The sequence below is a fragment of the Chiloscyllium punctatum genome, chromosome 15 (assembly GCF_047496795.1).
Source record: "Chiloscyllium punctatum isolate Juve2018m chromosome 15, sChiPun1.3, whole genome shotgun sequence".
In the NCBI taxonomy this organism is placed as follows: Eukaryota; Metazoa; Chordata; class Chondrichthyes; order Orectolobiformes; family Hemiscylliidae; genus Chiloscyllium; species Chiloscyllium punctatum.
The window spans coordinates 83309299-83328571 of NC_092753.1; the positions used below are offsets into that span (position 1 = coordinate 83309299).

The 19273-nt window shown below is 41.8% G+C and overlaps 1 protein-coding gene across 4 annotated transcripts in view; it reads right to left on the reverse strand.

The window, feature by feature from the left end:
- The window catches only part of LOC140486469 (dual specificity tyrosine-phosphorylation-regulated kinase 1A), a 114295-nt gene that overhangs the window by 22144 nt on the left and 72878 nt on the right, over positions 1–19273 (reverse strand). For all 4 annotated transcript variants that reach the window (XM_072585681.1, XM_072585677.1, XM_072585679.1 and 1 more), the window contains 3 exons: positions 14088–14287; positions 11903–12022; positions 8139–8327 (listed from right to left, as the gene is read on the reverse strand). In XM_072585681.1, coding sequence (XP_072441782.1) covers positions 8139–8327; positions 11903–12022; positions 14088–14287 — 509 coding nt within the window. The remainder of the gene's footprint in view (positions 1–8138; positions 8328–11902; positions 12023–14087; positions 14288–19273) is intronic.

Genomic DNA, 19273 nt, shown 5'->3' on the forward strand with positions numbered 1-19273 from the left:
GGAAAAACACAGGTCAGGCAACATCCGAGGAGCAGGAAAATCGATGTTTCGGGCCAGAGCCCTTTATCAGGATGAAGGGCTCCAGCCCGAAACATCGATTTTCCTGCTCCTCGGATGAGGTCTGATCTGCTGTGCTTTCCCAGCAGCACACTCTCAACACTGATTACAGGTAGCCAACTTGAAAATGAATTCCTTAATCCCACTTGCTTTTCCCTGCTCATTAGCCAATTCTGTATCCACATCAACATACTACCTCCAAAACCATAGGCTCATACAACAACTTTTTGTGAGGTACCTTGTCAAATGTCTTCTGAAAATTCAAATACAACACATCAATTGGTTCCCTTCTATTCACTGCGGTACAGACTTACTCAAAAAGCTCTTAATAAATTAGTCATACACAATTTCCTTTTCATGAAGACAAGCTGATTAGATTAGTTTTCCAAATGTGCTGTTACTTCTTTAAAAATAGATTGTTTGAGAATTGTTGGAATCAAAGTCTACAGTTACCCACTTTGTGCCTCCCTTCATTTTTGAACAGGGATGTCACAATGGCAGTTTTCCACTTCTCCAAAAGCCAAGGTTTTTTGGAAAATTTCACAAAAAGTAAAACATAATTTTGATGCTTGCACTGGCGACAAAGACAACAATGTTGCATTTGCAAGGAACAAAATGCTTGTCTTACAACAACAAGTCAATAATACATTTGAAGTCTCAGTTGTGAATGGAGTAAAGCTACTGAATTTTGAATAGTCTTTCCTGAGGAAAGCTACACTGAACAAATTCAGGGAACTGCAGGCTGACAAACATTTTCCCTTCAGGCTGTGTGGGCAGCCAATCTGATGGTCCAGCAAGCTGATCACGGCAATGACATCGGATTCTAGAAGTCACTGCCACGTATGAGCCTCAGGGGTGAAGAAAAGTGGAAGGAACAGTGCTGACGAGTCCCAGGTCCTGATTGCATACTAAGGTCTTAAGTGAAATACTAGTTGCATTGGTGTTAACTTTCCAGAATTCAGCAAAATTTGCTGGAATCTGGAAAAGGTTCCAGCAGGCTGGAAAGTAATAAACATAATCCCTGTATTCTAGAAAGGAGGGAGACAGAAAACAGGAAACAATAAGTTAACTTGATGTCTGTTGTGTAGGTGATGCTAGAGTTGATCATTGAGGCGGTCGGAGCTGGGTACTTAAAAAAACTCAAGGTTAACAATAAAAGTCAGCACAATTTTATGAAAGGGAAATCAAGTTTAACCAATTTATTGAAGTTCTTTCAAGGAGTAACTTACTCTGTGGATAAAGGACACTGTAGAGTATTGTATCTGGTTTTCTAGAAGGCATTTGATAAGGTACTGAACAAAGTAGGATTTCATAGTGTAGGGGTAACTTATTAGCATGAATAAAAGATTGGTCAGCTGACAGAAATCAGCACATGCACACATCTTTTTCTGATTGGCAAGATGTGATAAACCACAGCCACATTTGCTTCCTCAGTGCATGCCTCCGTAACCAACTTATCCCACACAGACTCCAGACCACCTTTAAACCAGCAGATTTCGGACCCGAACAGGACAAACAGTACAGACTACAGATTCAAAAACACCAGCAACAGTTCTCCTTCAAGATCCTCCGCTCCACGCTTGCAGCAATGCGCCGGCACCTAACCTCTCTACAGTCAGCCCTACCTCAGCTGAGGGCCACACTCTCTCAGAATTGCAAAGGACCCACTCTGTACTACACCCTCAGGAGAATTCATACTCACAAACAGTATTTCAATTCCATCTCAAACATCAAAAACTGAAAGTACAACAAACTTTTATCCACCCACCTCCATAACCAGCGCTCCTCAAACATTCCAGAAGATTCCCCTGGTCTCGGAAACGCCATTAGCCATGCAGCTGACGCAGCTCCCACCCCCACGCTGAGTGATGATGTCACTTCCGCCCCCCCATCATGGCCACTCCCACAGCCACTTCCTGCCCTCACATCATCGCTGATGCCATATGCTCAGTGACTCCCGCCACCCCTACTGCCATGATCACCACCACTTCCGCCCCCACCAGCGCCACTCACCTGCATTCTGCTGACACGGCCCCCACAGACCCCACTGTCACTATCCCCACACCCCAGAACCCCGAGGGCAACATTACCCCAGCTCATGCCTCCACCCGCATTCCCCCCACCATCACACCCACTCCAGGTACTGGCTCCGACCCCACACCCACACCAGATCCCAGCTCCCGTCCCTGCCGAGTTTAAACCATCCCTCCAGACCTCCCACTCACTGAGGACGAGCGATCAGTCCTCAGCAAAGGACTCACCTTCATCCCCCTCCGTCCACGCATCAATGAATTGAATACACGACGTGACATCAAACAATTCTTCCGTCGCCTCCGCCTCAGAGCTTACTTTCACAATCAGGACTCCCGCCCACCTTACGAGGACCCCTTTGCCCACCTCCAACACACTGCATCCACCTGGACACCCCGCGCTGGCCTATTACCTGCCCTCGACCTCTTCATTTCCAACTGCTGCCGGGACATTAACCGCCTCAAACTGTCGTCCCCCCTCCCCCACTCCAACCTCTCACCCTCACAACGCGCAGCCCTCCAATCCCTCTGCTCCAATCCCAACCTCACCATTAAGCCAGCGAATAAAGGGGGCGCAGTGGTAGTCTGGCGCACTGACCTCTACACCACTGAAGCCAAACGCCAACTCGAGGACACCTCTTCCTACTGCTCCCTCGACCATGACCCCACACCCCCATCACCAAACCATCAACTCCCAGACCATACAGAACCTCATCACCTCAGGAGATCTCCCACCCACAGCTTCCAACTTCATAGTCCGGGAACCCCGCACTGCCCGGTTCTACCTCCTTCCCAAGATCCACAAGCCTGACCACCCTGGCCGACCCATTGCCTCAGCATGCTCCTGCCCCACTGAACTCATCTCTACCTACCTTGACACTGTCCTATCCCCCCTAGTCCAGGAACTCCCCACATACGTTCGAGACACCACCCACGCCCTCTACCTCCTCCAAGACTTCCGTTTCCCTGGCCCCCAATGCCTTATCTTCACCATGGACATCCAATCACTCTACACCTCCATTCGCCATGACCAGGGCCTCCAAGCCCTCCGTTTTTTCCTCTCCAGACGTCCCCAACAGTACCCTTCCACTGACACTCTCATTCGTTTGACTGAACCGGTCCTCACCTTTAACAATTTCTCCTTTGAATCCTCTCACTTCCTCCAGACCTAAGGCGTAGCCATGGGCACACGTATGGGCCCCAGCTATGCCTGTCTCTTTGTTGGCTATGTAGAACAGTTGATCTTCCGTAATTACACTGGCATCACTCCCCACCTCTTCCTCCGCTACATTGATGACTGCATTGGCGCCACCTCGTGCTCCCGCGAGGAGGTTGAGCAATTCATCAACTTCACCAACACATTCCACCCTGACCTTAAATTTACCTGGACCATCTCTGACACCTCGCTCCCCTTCCTGGACCTCTCCATCTCCATTAGTGACGACTGACTTGACACTGACATTTTTTACAAACCCACCGACTCTGATAGCTACCTGGGTTACACCTCTTCTCACCCTATCTCTTGCAAAAATGCCATCCCGTATTCCCAATTTCTCCGCCTCCGCCGTATCTGCTCCCAGGAGGACCAGTTCCACCATAGAACACACCAGATGGCCTCCTTCTTTAGAGACTGCAATTTTCCTTCCCACGTGGTTAAAGATGCCCTCCAACGCATCTCGTCCACATTCCACACCTCCGCCCTCAGACCCCATCCCTCCAACCGTAACAAGGACAGAACGCCCCTGGTGCTCACCTTCCATCCTACAAACCTTCGCATAAACCAAATCATCCACCGACATTTCCGCCAACTCCAAAAAGACCCCATCACCAGGGATATATTTCCCTCCCCACCCCTTTCCGCCTTCCGCAAAGACCGTTCCCTCTGTGACTACCTGGTCAGGTCCACACCCCCCTACAACCCACCCTCCCATTCTGGCACTTTCCCCTGCCACCGCAGGAACTGTAAAACCTGTGCCCACACCTCCTCCCTCACCTCTATCCAAGGCCCTAAAGGAGCCTTCCACATCCAAAGTTTTACCTGCACACCCATTAATATCATTTATTGCATCCGTTACTCCCGATGCGGTCTCCTCTACATTGGGGAGACTGGGCGCCTCCTTGCAGAGCGCTTTAGGGAATATCTCCGAGACACCCGCACCAATCAACCACACCGCCCCGTGGCCCAACATTTCAACTCCCCCTCCCACTCTGCCGAGGACATGGAGGTCCTGGGCTTCCTTCACCGCCGCTCCCTCACCACCAGACACCTCATCTTCCGCCTCGGAACACTTCAACCCCAGGGCATCAATGTGGACTTCAACAGCTTCCTCATTTCCCCTTCCCCCACCTCATCCTAGTTTCAAACTTCCAGCTCAGCACTGTCTCCTTGACTTGTCCGACCTGCCTATCTTCTTTTCCACCTATCCGCTCCACCCTCTCCTCCTTGACCTATCACCTTCATCTCCTCCCCCACTCACCCATTGTACTCTATGCTACTCTCTCCCCACCCCCACCCTCCTCTAGCTTATCTCTCCACGCTTCAGGCTCACTGCCTTTATTCCCGATGAAGGGCTTTTGCCCAAAACGTCGATTTCGCTGCTCGTTGGATGCTGCCTGAACTGCTGTGCTCTTCCAGCACCACTAATCCAAGATGTGATAAATGATGTGCTGCAGCAGGCTGAGCTGAGGGCTCAGACTTCTACAGTTCATATCAATGGAGTTTAGAAGAATAAGGTGATCTCACTGAAATATATTGGATTCTTAAGGGGCTTGAGGGTAAATGCTGAGAGGATGTTCCCACTCATAGTTGAGTCCAGGACCTAGGGCACAGACTCAAAATAAAGGGGTACCAATTTAAGACTGAGATGAGGAAGAATTTCTTCTTAGAGTGTTAAGTATCTTTGGAACTCTATGCCACACAGAGCTGTAGGGTGGAGTTCTTGTGTATTTTTAAGATTTGTTAAGATAGATTCTTGATCAGTCGGGGAAATTGACAGTTAGGAGGGAACTTCAATGGGAGGAATGTCAGATCAACCATGATCCTACTGAATGGCTGAGCAAGCTCAAGGGGCCAAATGGCTTGCTCCTGTCCCTATTTCTTATGGCCTTATAAACGGCAACTAGTAGATACAGTAAAGCTGACTTTCCAAAACACATTGGTAATGTGCCACACAAAACATTAATAGATGAGATAAGTGCTCATGGAGTTGGGGGGAGATATATAACATGGATAAAGAATTCATTATTTTTTAGAAACCAGAAAATGGCCATAAATGGGGCATTTCTCATTGATAAGACTGTACATAGTGAAGTGCTGTAAAGCTCAGTGCGAGGGCTTTATTAATTTAGAAGTTATACTGATGTCTTTGAAGGCAAAGAAATCAAAGTATCTAAATTTACTGAAGAGAGAAAGCAAGGTGTAAAGAGAGCTGGATGTAGACATACTGAATAGGCAATAATATGGCAGATGGAGTGCAGTTTAAGCAAGTGTGAACTAAATCATTTTGGTCTGAAGAACAGAAAACCAGAATTTTTTTTAAAAAGGTGTTATAAATATAAGTGTTGATGGTGTGCACACAAAGCCAGCATACAGGTGCAGTAAAGACTTTTTTTTAAAAAGTGTTGGATTAATTGCATCTATCCAATTTCCCTGAGAAAGAGGTGGTCAGAATTTTAATTGCTGTGGTTGATTGCTCACACAAGTTACAATAAATCTGAAAACGTAACCAGTTTCTCTCACTGAACCAGACTTGGACAATGTCAGTGTAGGATGAGCGGAAAAAACACTTTTTAAAAAAGATGTTTTATTTCTGTGTTTCAACCATCCATTTTTATCATAATCTTTTGTGTTTTTTTGTTTTGTGCCTTGGCCTACTGGGTTTCACCTGAGGTGTAACTTGGGTGGTATGGATATAGAATGAACTGCCAAAGTGGCAGATGAAGGTACAGTTAGAATATTCAAATTATATTTGGATATGCACATGAATAGGAAAGGTTTAGAGAGTTATGGATCAAGTATAACCAAGTGGAATTCATTTAGTTGGGGAAACTTGGTTGGCATGGACGAATTGGACCAAGGGGTTGGTTTCTGTGCTGTATGACTCAATGATTCTTAGATGAGGGGAGCAAATGAATAATTGCTAAAATACCTGATGATACAAGGCTAGGTTGCAAAGCATGCGAAGTGCAAACAAGGAGGATTCAGACAGACAGGGACAAGTTCAGTCAGTGGGTAGAAATATGATATGGAAAATGTGAAGTTGCTCACTTTGGCAGGAGGAATAAAAAATGCAGGTTCCTGCTTAAACAGAACAACTGCAGAACTCAGAGGAGCTGAACACCAGTTTGCAGGTCTACAAGTAATTAATGGCAGCTAATGGAATTATACTGTTTATTACAAGATGAATTGAACATAAAAAAATGTGACATTACCAGTCCTTTGAGAAAGCAGTGGATGTGGGTACAATTACCATGTTTAAAAGACTTTGGATACACACACGAATAGGAAAGGTTTGGAGGGATATGGACCAAGAGCAGGCAGGTGGGACGAGTTTAGTTTGAGACGATGTTCGGCGTGGACTAGTTGGATCGAAGCGTCAGCTTCAGTGTTGTATGACTCTATGGTGAGACCACATCTTAAAATACTGTGTGCAATTTTGGTCTACATGTTTTACAAAGGACGCAAATGTATTGAAGGCAATTCAGAGAAGATTTACTAGAGTCATATTGGGACTGAAAGTTGTCTTATGAGGAAAGGTTAAACAGATTGGTTTGCTTCCAAGTTTAAAAGAGTGAGGAGTGACTTGACTGAAGTATAAACTGACTAGTGTGGCAGGGTGGATATTTCCACTTGTGGACTAGTCCCAAACCACAGCGCACAGTATAGAACTAAGGGTTAACCTTTTACTGCAGGAGATGGCTTGATGACTTTGGAATGCTACCTCAGAGACTGCAGAGACAGAGTCATTGAATATTTTTGACTGAGGTAAATGGATTCTTGTTGGGGAAAGGAATCAAAGGTTATTGGGGTAGATGGAAATGTAGAATTCAAACCACAAACAGGTCAGTCACGAGCTTACTAAATGATGGAACAGGCTCAAGGGGCCAAATGGTCCACTTTCTGCTCCTAATTCACCTGCTCATATGATCAAGAGTCCAAGATAACTTGTGTGAGGAGCAAAAGCCCTTTGCCCCATTTCTTTCTCCAAAATGCCTTTCAATGAAGCAGAATGAATAGAAACCGCACCCCCCTCCCCCGAATATTTCTTCACTATATACGGAGGGCTTCAAAAATTATGGAATTTACCGAGTGTCACCAGAAAAGAGAATTCAGCAAATTATAAAATGATCCAGGAAGATAACCCACTTTCAACTGTCTTGTGTTTGCAAAGTAACATCTGCCACAGATCAATGTTTGGGGCAACACGTGAATAATACGTTTCTCTGGATTTAAACATCACTTAAGACTCGGAAAATTGTTCAAACTGCATTCATGACAATTTACAAGGGAGGAAGTCAATATTTTTATTGCACGAGTACAATGATAGAGTGGCAATTTGGTTGATGTGCACCAATTAATGTGACTGACAGCTAATTGCCAGACTTTGTTTTAATTTAAAAACTAGGCAGGTTGACTGAACGAGACAAAAATAAATTGCAGAATGCTAGAATCCAATGTAGTCAAGCAGAAGAGTGGAAGAAGACAGCAAACCAGAAAGCATCAGGAAATGGAGAAGTCAACATTTTGGGTATAACACTTCTTCAGGAAGGGTTATACCTGAAACATTGGTTTCTTCACTTCCTAATGCTGCCTGGCTTCCTGCGTTCTTCCAGTCTCCTGCTTCTCTACTTTAGGTTGACTGAATGGTCATGTATTGCCCTAAGAAGTAAACCAGTGAATGACTGTCACCTATTTCCTTGAAATAAATCAGTGCAATGCATTTACATGTTCTCCGTCTTCAAAGAACAGCCCCTATATATTAATTTGTGAAGCTTCCAGTACAGTCAGTCAATCTGAATGGCAAGAATTTCACTTCAAATATCAAAGTTCACCTGTCCAAAGGACCCTTTTCCAATTAAGGAATCAATTTCGTAACGGTCCATCCACTTCTCCCCATTTTTCACGATGTAGTCATAGTTGTCATCATCATAACCATCATTATATACTTTTCGTTCTTTCTTATGACTTGAATCATCACCTTGACCCTGTTGGTGCCGCCTTTTCTTTTTTGCATAGTACACCTGAAATACACAAAATGTTTTTCAAACTTACTTGCCAGGTAGACAATAGGAATAATAGGAACATGATTTGGCCATTCAGCCCATCAAGGCTGCTCTTCAATCAGGCTGAGAAAACACTTGCATGCCTTATACCCATACTATCTTGATAACCCTTTACACTACTGACAACTAAAAATTTGTTAACCTCTTAAGAACTTCCACCACAACATTTCTTGGCTACCATCGTTCCAAGAGCAGCAATCTCAAACCCCTAAATCTATTTTCGTAACTGATGGTTCTCCTGCCCAGAGCCTTCTTATAAATATGCATACATATTTGATACACTGTTTCTTTCATTTAGAAGGCAGAAGCAATATAATTTGGCCAGGACAAATCAACTAATGATGAGATTCCTTTTAAGAAAATATTCAAGTCTGCTTTGGTACTATTAGATTGAATTAGAGTTGGAGGTGCCTACTGGTTAGGAACTATTAGGTCTCCCTGTGACATATAGCAAGACTACTAACAATGAAGTGATAGGCTCATTAGCAATGGTGAATCAAGTCAAAAAACTGTACAGCTGACACATGTCAACAACAATGCTTTAAAGAAAACAACAGGGAAGTTAGGATGGGTTGCTGGGTAAATTAGGCAGGCTAGAATGTAGTCAGTTCTGCTTTAACATGCATTTCTTCAATACGAATTGGCTATAATGTGATTGAAGAATTTAGACCATTACTTGTAAATTAATTTTCCTTATCTATATTGGCTATCATGCTATCCGGTCCCATTGGTTTATTATGCTGCTATTACGTCATTTTCTTATAACATGGGATTGCATGGGAATGGAACTATTGCGTTTTATCAGAACAGACTGCACTTAACTAAGTCTGGAAATTATTTCAGTTTTTTCTCCCCCAGTACATCGTGCCAATCCTTGCACATATCTCAACATCTCTTGCTCTTCATCCTCCATGAAAACAGCAACATACAATCTAACCCCAACAACTACTTTACCTCCTGTAGCTCTCACATACTAACTTGCTCTTTCACTTGAGACAATCCCAAGTATGCAAACAAACGAAGCTGGCAAAAATAGAAAGAGGAAGTGGAGCAACATATATACATGCATGAAAACACCACTGGTGTATGTCAGTAGATGAGATACTTGAATTCTAAAATGAAAACGAGAGATGGGCAAGAAGTATACAACTGGGATTGGCAGCAAGAGGGCAGATGATCTTGAGTATGAGCTGAAGGATTTGAATGCAGTAATCTCCTTCTCTCTCCTTCCTGAGCAAGTGGAGGCCCAGGCTACTTGGTAGTTGCTGTGGTCAACTCAGACACTGGGAGAGTGGCAAACAAAAGTCTGCATTATAGCAGGAGCTGTTAAATTGCTCAGACAATTAGTTGAAGCAGTGTATTTTTTTTAAATCTCATTTTTTTGAAGCAACCCAAGAAACAACCTTGAGAACTCCTTGGGATAAGTGATTAATAAATACTAAATAGCAGAGGTAACAACAGAAATTCCTTCAGGATGTTGTTCATCACACCTGTTCATTATCTATAGTCCTGACCTGGCAAACACCACGTCTGCCGATTGATGGAAACCCACAAACCAAAACCACCCAAGTTGCACTTTACTTCCTATTCCACGATGATTTTTTCAATTCACCGACAGACCACCAACCTCAGCACTCCATATGGAGTATCCATCTTGAATTATATCTACAAGCCTGCATCCTTTGCTGCACAAAATGAAAAGTCACTGCAAGTTCTTGTGACAAATGCCATCAATCAAAAGGTAGGCTTTGAACTACTATGTTTAGAGTGGCACTTGCTGAAAGTTCAGGAGAGACAGTGCCCCCTGTACAGCAAACACTACAGATTCACTACAAATTGTGTGTGCTTGGAGAAAAACAAATTCTAAGGAATGCCTATTCTGAAGATTAAGTGTCAAACACATAACTTTAAATTTAGCAAATGGGAAAGCTATTGTATTCACTTAGTTTAAAAAATAAACTACTTTATCTGATGCCCATTAGTTTCATGACAAGGTCAATGATATGGTCCCAATTCCACATCATGCTTTTCAAATTTCATGTAAATCAATGTAAATAATACTCAGAGGCACTCTACTATCTGCTGCTCCATCACTTCTGCAAAGAATTTAAAATCAGTGCATATGCACGACATACCTGGGGCAGCATGGTAGCTCAGTGGTTAGCACTGCTGCCTCACAGCACTAGGGACGTGGGTGTGATTCCATTCTCTGGCAACTGTGTAGGGTTTGCACATGTTTTGTCTGCGTGGGTTTCCTCCAGGTACTGTGGTTTCCTCCCACAGCACAAAGATTGGTCACGTTAAATTGTTCAGTATCCAGGGATGTGCAGATTAGGTGGATTAACCATGAGAAATGCAGGGTTACAGGAATAGGGTCGGGGATGGGTCAGGGTGAGATGCTCTTCAGAGGGTCTATGTGGACTTGAGGGGCCGAATGGAGATTGTGTGTCACAATTCTCAGTTCGACACTGGCTTACTCTCAAAGGCTGAAAATGTCATAGGTAATGCTCATCCCATAATATCCACAGGCATCAGTAAAACCTGATAAGTCTTGATGAACCAACCAATTTATTTTCCATTGCATTTAACCTATTTTCTAATCAACCTGCTCAGCGATTTTATTACATACCGTTAGACCACAAGAGGGTCTCTCCAACCAGTTTATTATTCCATGATGTTCCCTTCTCATTATTCTGATCAATAAACGTAGCAAAGTTTAGTCAGGGCATGCTAATCTGGTCATTTCCTACTTCTAATACCGGGCAAGTTAACACTGGCCAGTTACAGCACTATGGCAAATTCACCAGAAAATAGCTGTTCACAAAGCTTTTGCTTGTTTACAAAACACACATCAAGTGAGTTACATGGAGAGGCTGACTGACAACCTGAAATTGTATTTTATGGCAACTCTTAGCACAACTGGGATTGTTAAGTAAGTGCATCCTAATCACATCTAATGTTGAGCATTACGTTCTAACTTCTGCAGGCATAGGCTGAATAGCATTAGTCAGTATTCAGCCAAAAAAGACCTTGGCAAACAAGTAACAAGTCCACACATTTTACCTTTTTCAATTCAACTGGAGCTTGGAGGTCAGCCATTCCATGGTACATTTCCCGTGGCAATGCCCTGACCAACTGACTTGCCTGGTTTGAGTTTAGCTGGTCAGTTAACTGTTCAGTGTATTCTCCATGGCAATGTTCATTTTTCAACCAATCAACACCATATTTTCATGCAGCATAAATTGAAATAAAGCATACATGATTCAGTCCTGACTATTACCAAATTGAAAGCTTCAACAGCATGCCTTTTTTTTCAGAAAAGTGTTAATGTCAGTGAGTCACTGTCCTTAATTTGATAGTTTCTTCCAACCAATGAGGCTGTTCTCTTCCTCTAACAGTTCAAAGGTAAATAAAGTTGGTTCAACAAGCAAAATTATTTCAAACTGCACATTTTGAATTTTTCTTTCAATTTTTTTGCAGAGATTTCATTAATACGGTTCAAAAATAGAACTTGTTAAAATTGTGAATTTTACCTCATTAATGTGTTTGTATGTTTTGATCAAATCAACAGAGAGTTTCCTCAGCGGAGCAATGATAGGGTCCCGAAACGTCTGAGGCATTCGCCGTTGCAACATGACAACGTCAGGCATTACCTGAAATAAATGCTAATTTTAATTCAAGGAACCAGGCACTGTATAAAATTTACATTACATAATTGTGATGAAAGACTGACCATACCAGACCCAAAAAAACAGCTTGACTGTAAATTAAAGCATCTCACATCATGGGAGAGCCTGTTTTGTTCATATTACTGCAAGATATATCCAAATAGTGGCACTATCTCCTTTCCCACTGACATGTAATATTTTCCTTTTCAATAATACATCCTATTCCCTTTCGAAAGTTACATCAAATCTGCTTCCACTCATCCAAGAACAGCATTTTTACAGTCAATACATTAAACTGAAAACATTCACTAAATTCCATTAGAATTACCCATACATCATAGAGTAGGATAAAGTACTCGTACAATGGATTATTCTGATCAAATTGCTACTAAACCTTGAATTATGCCAGTGAAGGTTTTCTTAATTATATTTCAAGGCCATAGTTTGTGATAATATATGGTCTCTACATGTTCAAATAGTCAAAAAAATACTATTTTGTGAATCAGAAATCCAATTTGAAAGTTTAGATCCATTTTTTAAAAAAAGTGCTGATAGTAATGAAGTTTCTCTGTGTTGATAGATTTGAATACTTATTACATCCAGAGGAAAATGCCAGCATTCCTGGATTAAAAAGGCAGAGAGCAGAAAGTTGTATGAACCCTCAAATAGTCAAGCTCATCCTTTCAGTTGAAGCACGTATGACACACTGCAGGATGAAATTGGATTTTTGTGGACACATCAAGGTGGCAGATGTGGTTCAGCTTTAGGACACGTTACTTTAGCTTTTAAGAAACAGTGAAATAAGAGGAACATCCAGTCAGTTTCCATTACAAAATAAATATCAAATAAAATTTTCAAGACCTGAATACAGAAATGGTAAATACTGATCATCATAGTGAGTGGACTTTTTTAAAATTGATTTTTCATTCCTAAGAGCCTCCACACAACACAAAGGTGGGGTTATTGCATTTTTGCTGAAAGATACAACTGTGGTCCAGATGAACTAATTTTTCTCTCAAGTTAGAAACGGTAGCCACAACAGTGAAGAATGCATCCTAATTCACATTATGGTATGATCGCCTCAAAAATCCAAAGAATTGTGATTTACATAAAAACTTAAGCAAAGAGATGAGAAAATAGAACTGGAACCCCTAAGATTTAGTAGAAGGCAACTGTCAAACTCTTAGGAGAGTAGTTTGACAGCCAATGCTTGCACATCTCATCTTGCTGAAATGTACAAAAAGCCGTCAGTGTCAAGAAACTGAGGTTCCATTTTGGTGAGATAAATGAGCTAAATTAAAAAGACTTTTGGAAATTTTAAGACGAAGGATACAACTTTAAAATATGTTCAGATTATAAATTTCAGAAATTCTAATTCAAAACAAGAAATCTATTTGCAGAGGTATACTTAGTGTTTGAAAATCTTTATGACAACTGCAAAAATTTCAGTTTTATTGTTTTACCATATCTTTCAGTATGGACTGAAGTAACTAAAGAATCATTTTAAAACACGAGGACCTTGAAAAGGATTACTGTTCTTTCATAAAACAAGTTATCCAAGACTCCTCCTAAGTGCTGTTTACTTGAGCAGCGGGGGAGGAGGCACGGGGCAAGAGATACAGGGAGAGGAAAGGGAATGTGAACAGAGAGAAAGGGAATGACAACAGAAACAGAGGATCCTGAGAGTGTAGAGAAGAAGGATAAATTGGAAAGTTGACTGCTTGTTAGAGCAGGATTGTAGCATCATAACTCAGTCAAAACTCCAATATGCCATTGGTATATTAGAGTTTATAGTGCAATTTTTGTTCATGCCCACACTTAGGGAAACCCTGAGCTAGTGTCCATAATCTTTGATAGCCAATGGAAAACATATGCCAATAACTTTACTAACCATAAAACAGACCAGGGATCCCTTTTTACATGCTTCTGCATTCTGCCTAATTTTCAAAAGATTTCTAAAGTATTACCTTATCAGTAAACCTGATGGATTCAGAAATGAACAAATGCAAGAGCAGATCTGCTACGTGTGTTTACAAACTGACATTCATACCTGATTAGTTACAGTTGGCTGAAGCTGGTCAGTGTAGGACAATGCTGGTACCTGCTGGTCGTTTATAGTCTGTTGATGACGGTCACTGTATTGCTGGTGAGAATGAGGCACCTGCGTAGCCATTTGAAGGCCAGCAGCATGAAATGAAAATGACGGTGCAAGCCGAACAGTTGAAGGTTTGCATGCTGAGGTCTCTCCGCCTGAGGAAAAGAATTGAAAATCCATGAAATTATTTGATCAGAAAATTGTTTCTTGGTTATTACTCTTTGTTTTATTAACTGAATTACTTTTCCAGTTGGTCAATGTTGACTCAATTTGAGAACTTACATTTTCAACCTGTAGTTGTGCAGAAGCTCTCTGGTACCTCATTTGCAATAGTCTTCTTCAAAGTACAGGTCTGCACAGCTAGTACTTGTTTCACTCTGTCCCTCTCCACCTACTTCACCAAATGCTGCTGCTAATTAGCTATATTATCATCTAGCTAATACAAAGAGACCAGAACCTCCTGACTTGTGTATGTAAATTTAAACTGCTCTGTTAAATTAACTGTGGACAAACAGCTACTACAGTTTTAAAGAAAGTCCTGAAATAAAAAAAACACTGGAGTAAAAGTATGGCTCCACATTTCCAAAGGAGCTTAGAACACAATCTCGTCAGAACTACAGAGTTCCTTTCATTGAAAAAAAGACAGTAGCAATTTACATGTAATTCTCATGCCTTGAAAGATCTGATTTATTATACATATACATATCAAATAGGTTGTTTTCAGTCAAGTTACTACTATCAACATGACAAAAAGACAGATCTTAACCAAAGTTAAAAATCACAACACCAGGTTATAGCCCAACAGGTTAATTTGGAAGCTCTAGCTTTCGGAGCGCTGGTCCTTCATCAGGTGGTTTTCCGCTCTTAAAGCTAGTGCTTTCAGCTGATCACCTGATGAAGGAGCGACGCTCCGAAAGCTAGTGTACTTCCAATTAAACCTGTTGGACTATAACCTGGTGTTGTGATTTTTAACTTAGTTCACCTTTACTTATTGAACTCCCTTCACACTGCTTCACCATACGTCCTTTCTCCAAACCGAGTTTTTCCATATAAGTATCTTTCTCTCTGGTGTGTCATTCATTCAATTTACCTTCTCTACAAATGCTGTAACATTTTCTAGACTGAAAGCCCTGCATAAATGCAAGCATTTAGATTATTCTTGCAAATATTAAATCTCAAGACAAAGCAAACTGGAGGAAGAGCATAGAAATGTAGTTGCTAGCACACACAAATGCATCACCCTGCAAGCATGACTAACGTTCTTAAACTAATGTTCTTAAATTGGCTACTAGTGTCACTTTTGGCATCTCTGGATTATTTAATAGACGATTTTCAATTGCAGAATCACATCTAATAGTGGACATACTGTCCTGAAGCTTGCAGGTAAAGGGTGGTTCAGTGCCATTGGCATGGTCAATACTTGATACAGTCATTGGAACGCATATTTATATATCTGGCATCACACAATCACTGAAATCCCCATCACATTACACACTTGTGTGGTATGTAAAGTTTTTAAGCAATGTTCAGTCATTTTCTCGCTGTCTTTACCGATGGCGTTTTGAGAAGATTTGTCAGGTTGAGTTTCAGTTGGAATGCCACGCGTATCTGATTGGCTTGTCCAGCCAAACTGAGACACGCACGAGAATTCCTAGAAGCATGGAATTCCAATCGGAACTCTGTCAACAAACACACTTATTTGGATCCCATTTACCACCCTGAGGAAAAGAACAGGAAATAACGTCACCAACCCAAGGAAACCTAAACACAAACAGAAAGCGGGTCATACCACCAGGGCTTCATTAGGAGGCTCACTGATGATATTACCTGGTATGGTGACGAAATATCTGTAAAATGAACCTTTCGGCTCAGTGAACAAACCTACATCCAATTTTTTTCTTATATTCTACCCAATCATCTGACTTACCACTTGTTTTTGCATAATAATCAACTTTATGTTTAATTTCGATATGATCTTTAACATTTCTCATTAACTTAAAAATGTGAGTCCATCCCTTGGAATTTCTCTCTCAGTGGACCATATCTATTCAGTGCATCTGATAATAGTCTACTACTATATTGATACTGACCTCTTTTTTAGGGAAACCCTAGTCTGCCGATATAATTCGACTAACTCTGTTGTCGCACCCTCATAATTGCCCTTATTTAACGTTTTAAAAAAATCTCAAAAGCACTCCTTTTCCCTCAACTAAATTTAAAATTATGGTCACTGCGACAGAGGAGTAACTTCCCAATGAGATCATGCATTAATCCTATCTCATTGCACAACACAGGTCGAGCACAGTTTTCCCTCTGGTTAGTTCCAGAATGCACTGTTTTCAGAATTTGTCCTGAAAATATCAACCTCAACAAGACTACGTTTGCCCATCTGACCTTTCCTCCAGAATTCCCTGCCTGCAATCATGGTAGAGGCAGGAACTCTCATATCAGTTAAGAAATATTTAGACGTACACTTGCAATCCCAAGGCATACAAGGCAATGGGTTAAGTGCTGGAAAATGCAATTCGAATAGTAGGTGGTCGTGAACCAACAGAAATTATTTCAAAAGGACAGCAGGATGATATCTTCCATGATCTGGCTAATAATTAAACTACTCAATATCAGAATAAAAATCATTGTACATCATTACAGCATCTTCGTTTTGTTACTGCACAAGGCAAACTATTCTGTTAATTTAAACCAAACACACAGTAAAGCTCACCTCGCATTGTAACCTGTGAAATTTCGAATGGCAAAGAATTCTCTTAAATATCACTATTTAAAGAAAAATTTGACAATTTTATTAAGTCCAAAAGAGAACATTAGACACAACTACTTACAACTGCTTTCTCTGAAACCTATCTTTTACCTCCCACTCTACAATACTGGCCCGATAAAAACCCCCGATTAATATTAGCAACAACAGAAAAAAAAATCACATTTCAAAACCAGCCCAACTGGGTCAATTCTCCTTTGTAGATTTTCCCCTGGGTCATCTTTTCTTTGGTCTTCTGCTGCACAAATTTCTTATGGACAGGTACCTTTTAGAGAGCTATTCTGCAAGCTGTTAGTTGGTGCTTGGCTGCTCTTTGCCATTCTACCCAACTATTCAAAATACCCGATTTTTACATCCCCAAGACACTGGACCGTCTCACTGGTTTGATGTCATCAAAACATTAAATTTCAAATTCGATTAGTTTTTTTTGGTATCTTGGGGCATACTTTAAACTAACTGGCTGAATTCGAATTTGTTGCGTACCATGGCAACACAGCTCCAGCTATTTGCTTCACAACCAAATGTTACATTGTTAAATTATTCAGCACACTATGCTGTCAGTCAGTCCATGCTTTCATTCTCTCAAAGGTACAGTACACACCTACACCTTCATAACAGTATCTCAAAGTCATATGTGGTCAAATTGGTTGGTGCATTGCCACATGACTACACAGTGACTGCATGCCAAAAGTTATACCATAACCTGCTGTAAAATTACTTGGCTTAACACTGGAGCAAGGAAGGACAGTCTATTGCCAAGTTCTCCTTGATTCAAGAGGTTGGTTAGATCAAAACATGCAGGCTAGCACAATGCTGCAGTGCGTTTTTTCTTAAAAAAACAAACAGCTTTTATCAAATGAAGACTTTGTCATCAACATCCATACAGCCAGAGAAATTACTCTCTCTGGGATATTGTCAAATATCCAAATCTAACCCCAGATACAGAAGTATTCAATTAATTTTGGCTCATGAGCTCCCACAAATGCCATTTAGTTTTGCAAAACGCAAGAGGCCATCATCTCATAACAACTTGCACATCATAACCTCAAAAATAAAGTGATGCCCAAAAGATTTCAGGGCAAAAAGGAAGGAAACTACAGGGTGGGGGGGGGGGGGGGGGGGAATAGTGCTTTGAGATGAATAGGAAACTAGTTAACAGATAGGAAACCGTAGGAATAAACAGCTTTTTCTCAACAGCAGGCACTGAATAGTGGGGTCTTGTAAGAATCAGTGCTTGGACCTCAACTATTCACTATATACATATTTTATAGATATGTTGTGGGGAAAAATCACCAGCCTCTGAGTCAGAGTTCAACGACAGAGTTTATTATGCAAGAAAATATCGGAACTCCAGGGAGAGAAAGCCACTAACAGCACAGCGGTCAGCTGCAAGTTTTCTCTCGCACGTGTCAAGACACTTTTATACTCCCTGTGATACAACAGGTCAATGTTGAGGTTATTATCTCTGTAACATTGTTTATTATAAATATTGCAGAATTGTTGATAGTTTTGGTACAGTCATTCATGGCAGATGGTGAAAGGGTACTGTTGGGAACATCAGGAGAGGAAGCCATTGTCAGTTCCAGCGCAGTATTTGTTAATTTCAGTGGGGTTGTTGTCAGTTTCAATCTTTGCACAGATGTCCATTCCTGTAGGAATAGGTAATAATCGCTCTTCCTGAAAGGGACGATTACTGCAGCCCTGGCTGTTAGCATGGTGTAAAAACAATGACTGCAGATGCTGGAAACCAAATTCTGGATTAGTGGTGCTGGAAGAGCACAGCAGTTCAGGCAGCTTCCAACGAGCAGCGAAATCGCCGTTTCGGGCAAAAGCCCTTCATCAGCCTGGTGTATAGAGTCTGTACCAAACTGTTAGCATTTCTATCAAAGGTGCTGGCACTTCAGACACTTCAGCGGACAGTTTATGCTACTCGTGTATTCTCTCACCCACCCGCCTAAACGTATCAACTAGGTTGCAAGTGCATTATGCTGGCATTCTGGTGGCCCCAGTGTCTGCGGTTACTCTGCCGTCTCTTTCCATATTGTGGTCCAGCAGCCATCTTGTGTCAAGTGGCCAACTGATGGCTCAGCGGCCATCTTGTGCATCCGTGTGCCAAGTGTTATCCTGCCCTGTGGCATCTCCCACCTCAACCTCTCTCCACCCCCCCGCCACCCCTTTTGTGGTCAAGGAGGCAACTTCGGAGATCTCCTGCAGACCACCCAATTTACATGTAGGGTAGGTCATCCCTCGGAGCTCCCCCTCCCAAAGGGTATCATATAGTGCCAATTTCATTGGGGGCTCTTCTATGATGACACTCATAGCTGGTACAATTCTTGTCAGTAGTGCCTGACAGCAGAGCTTTAAA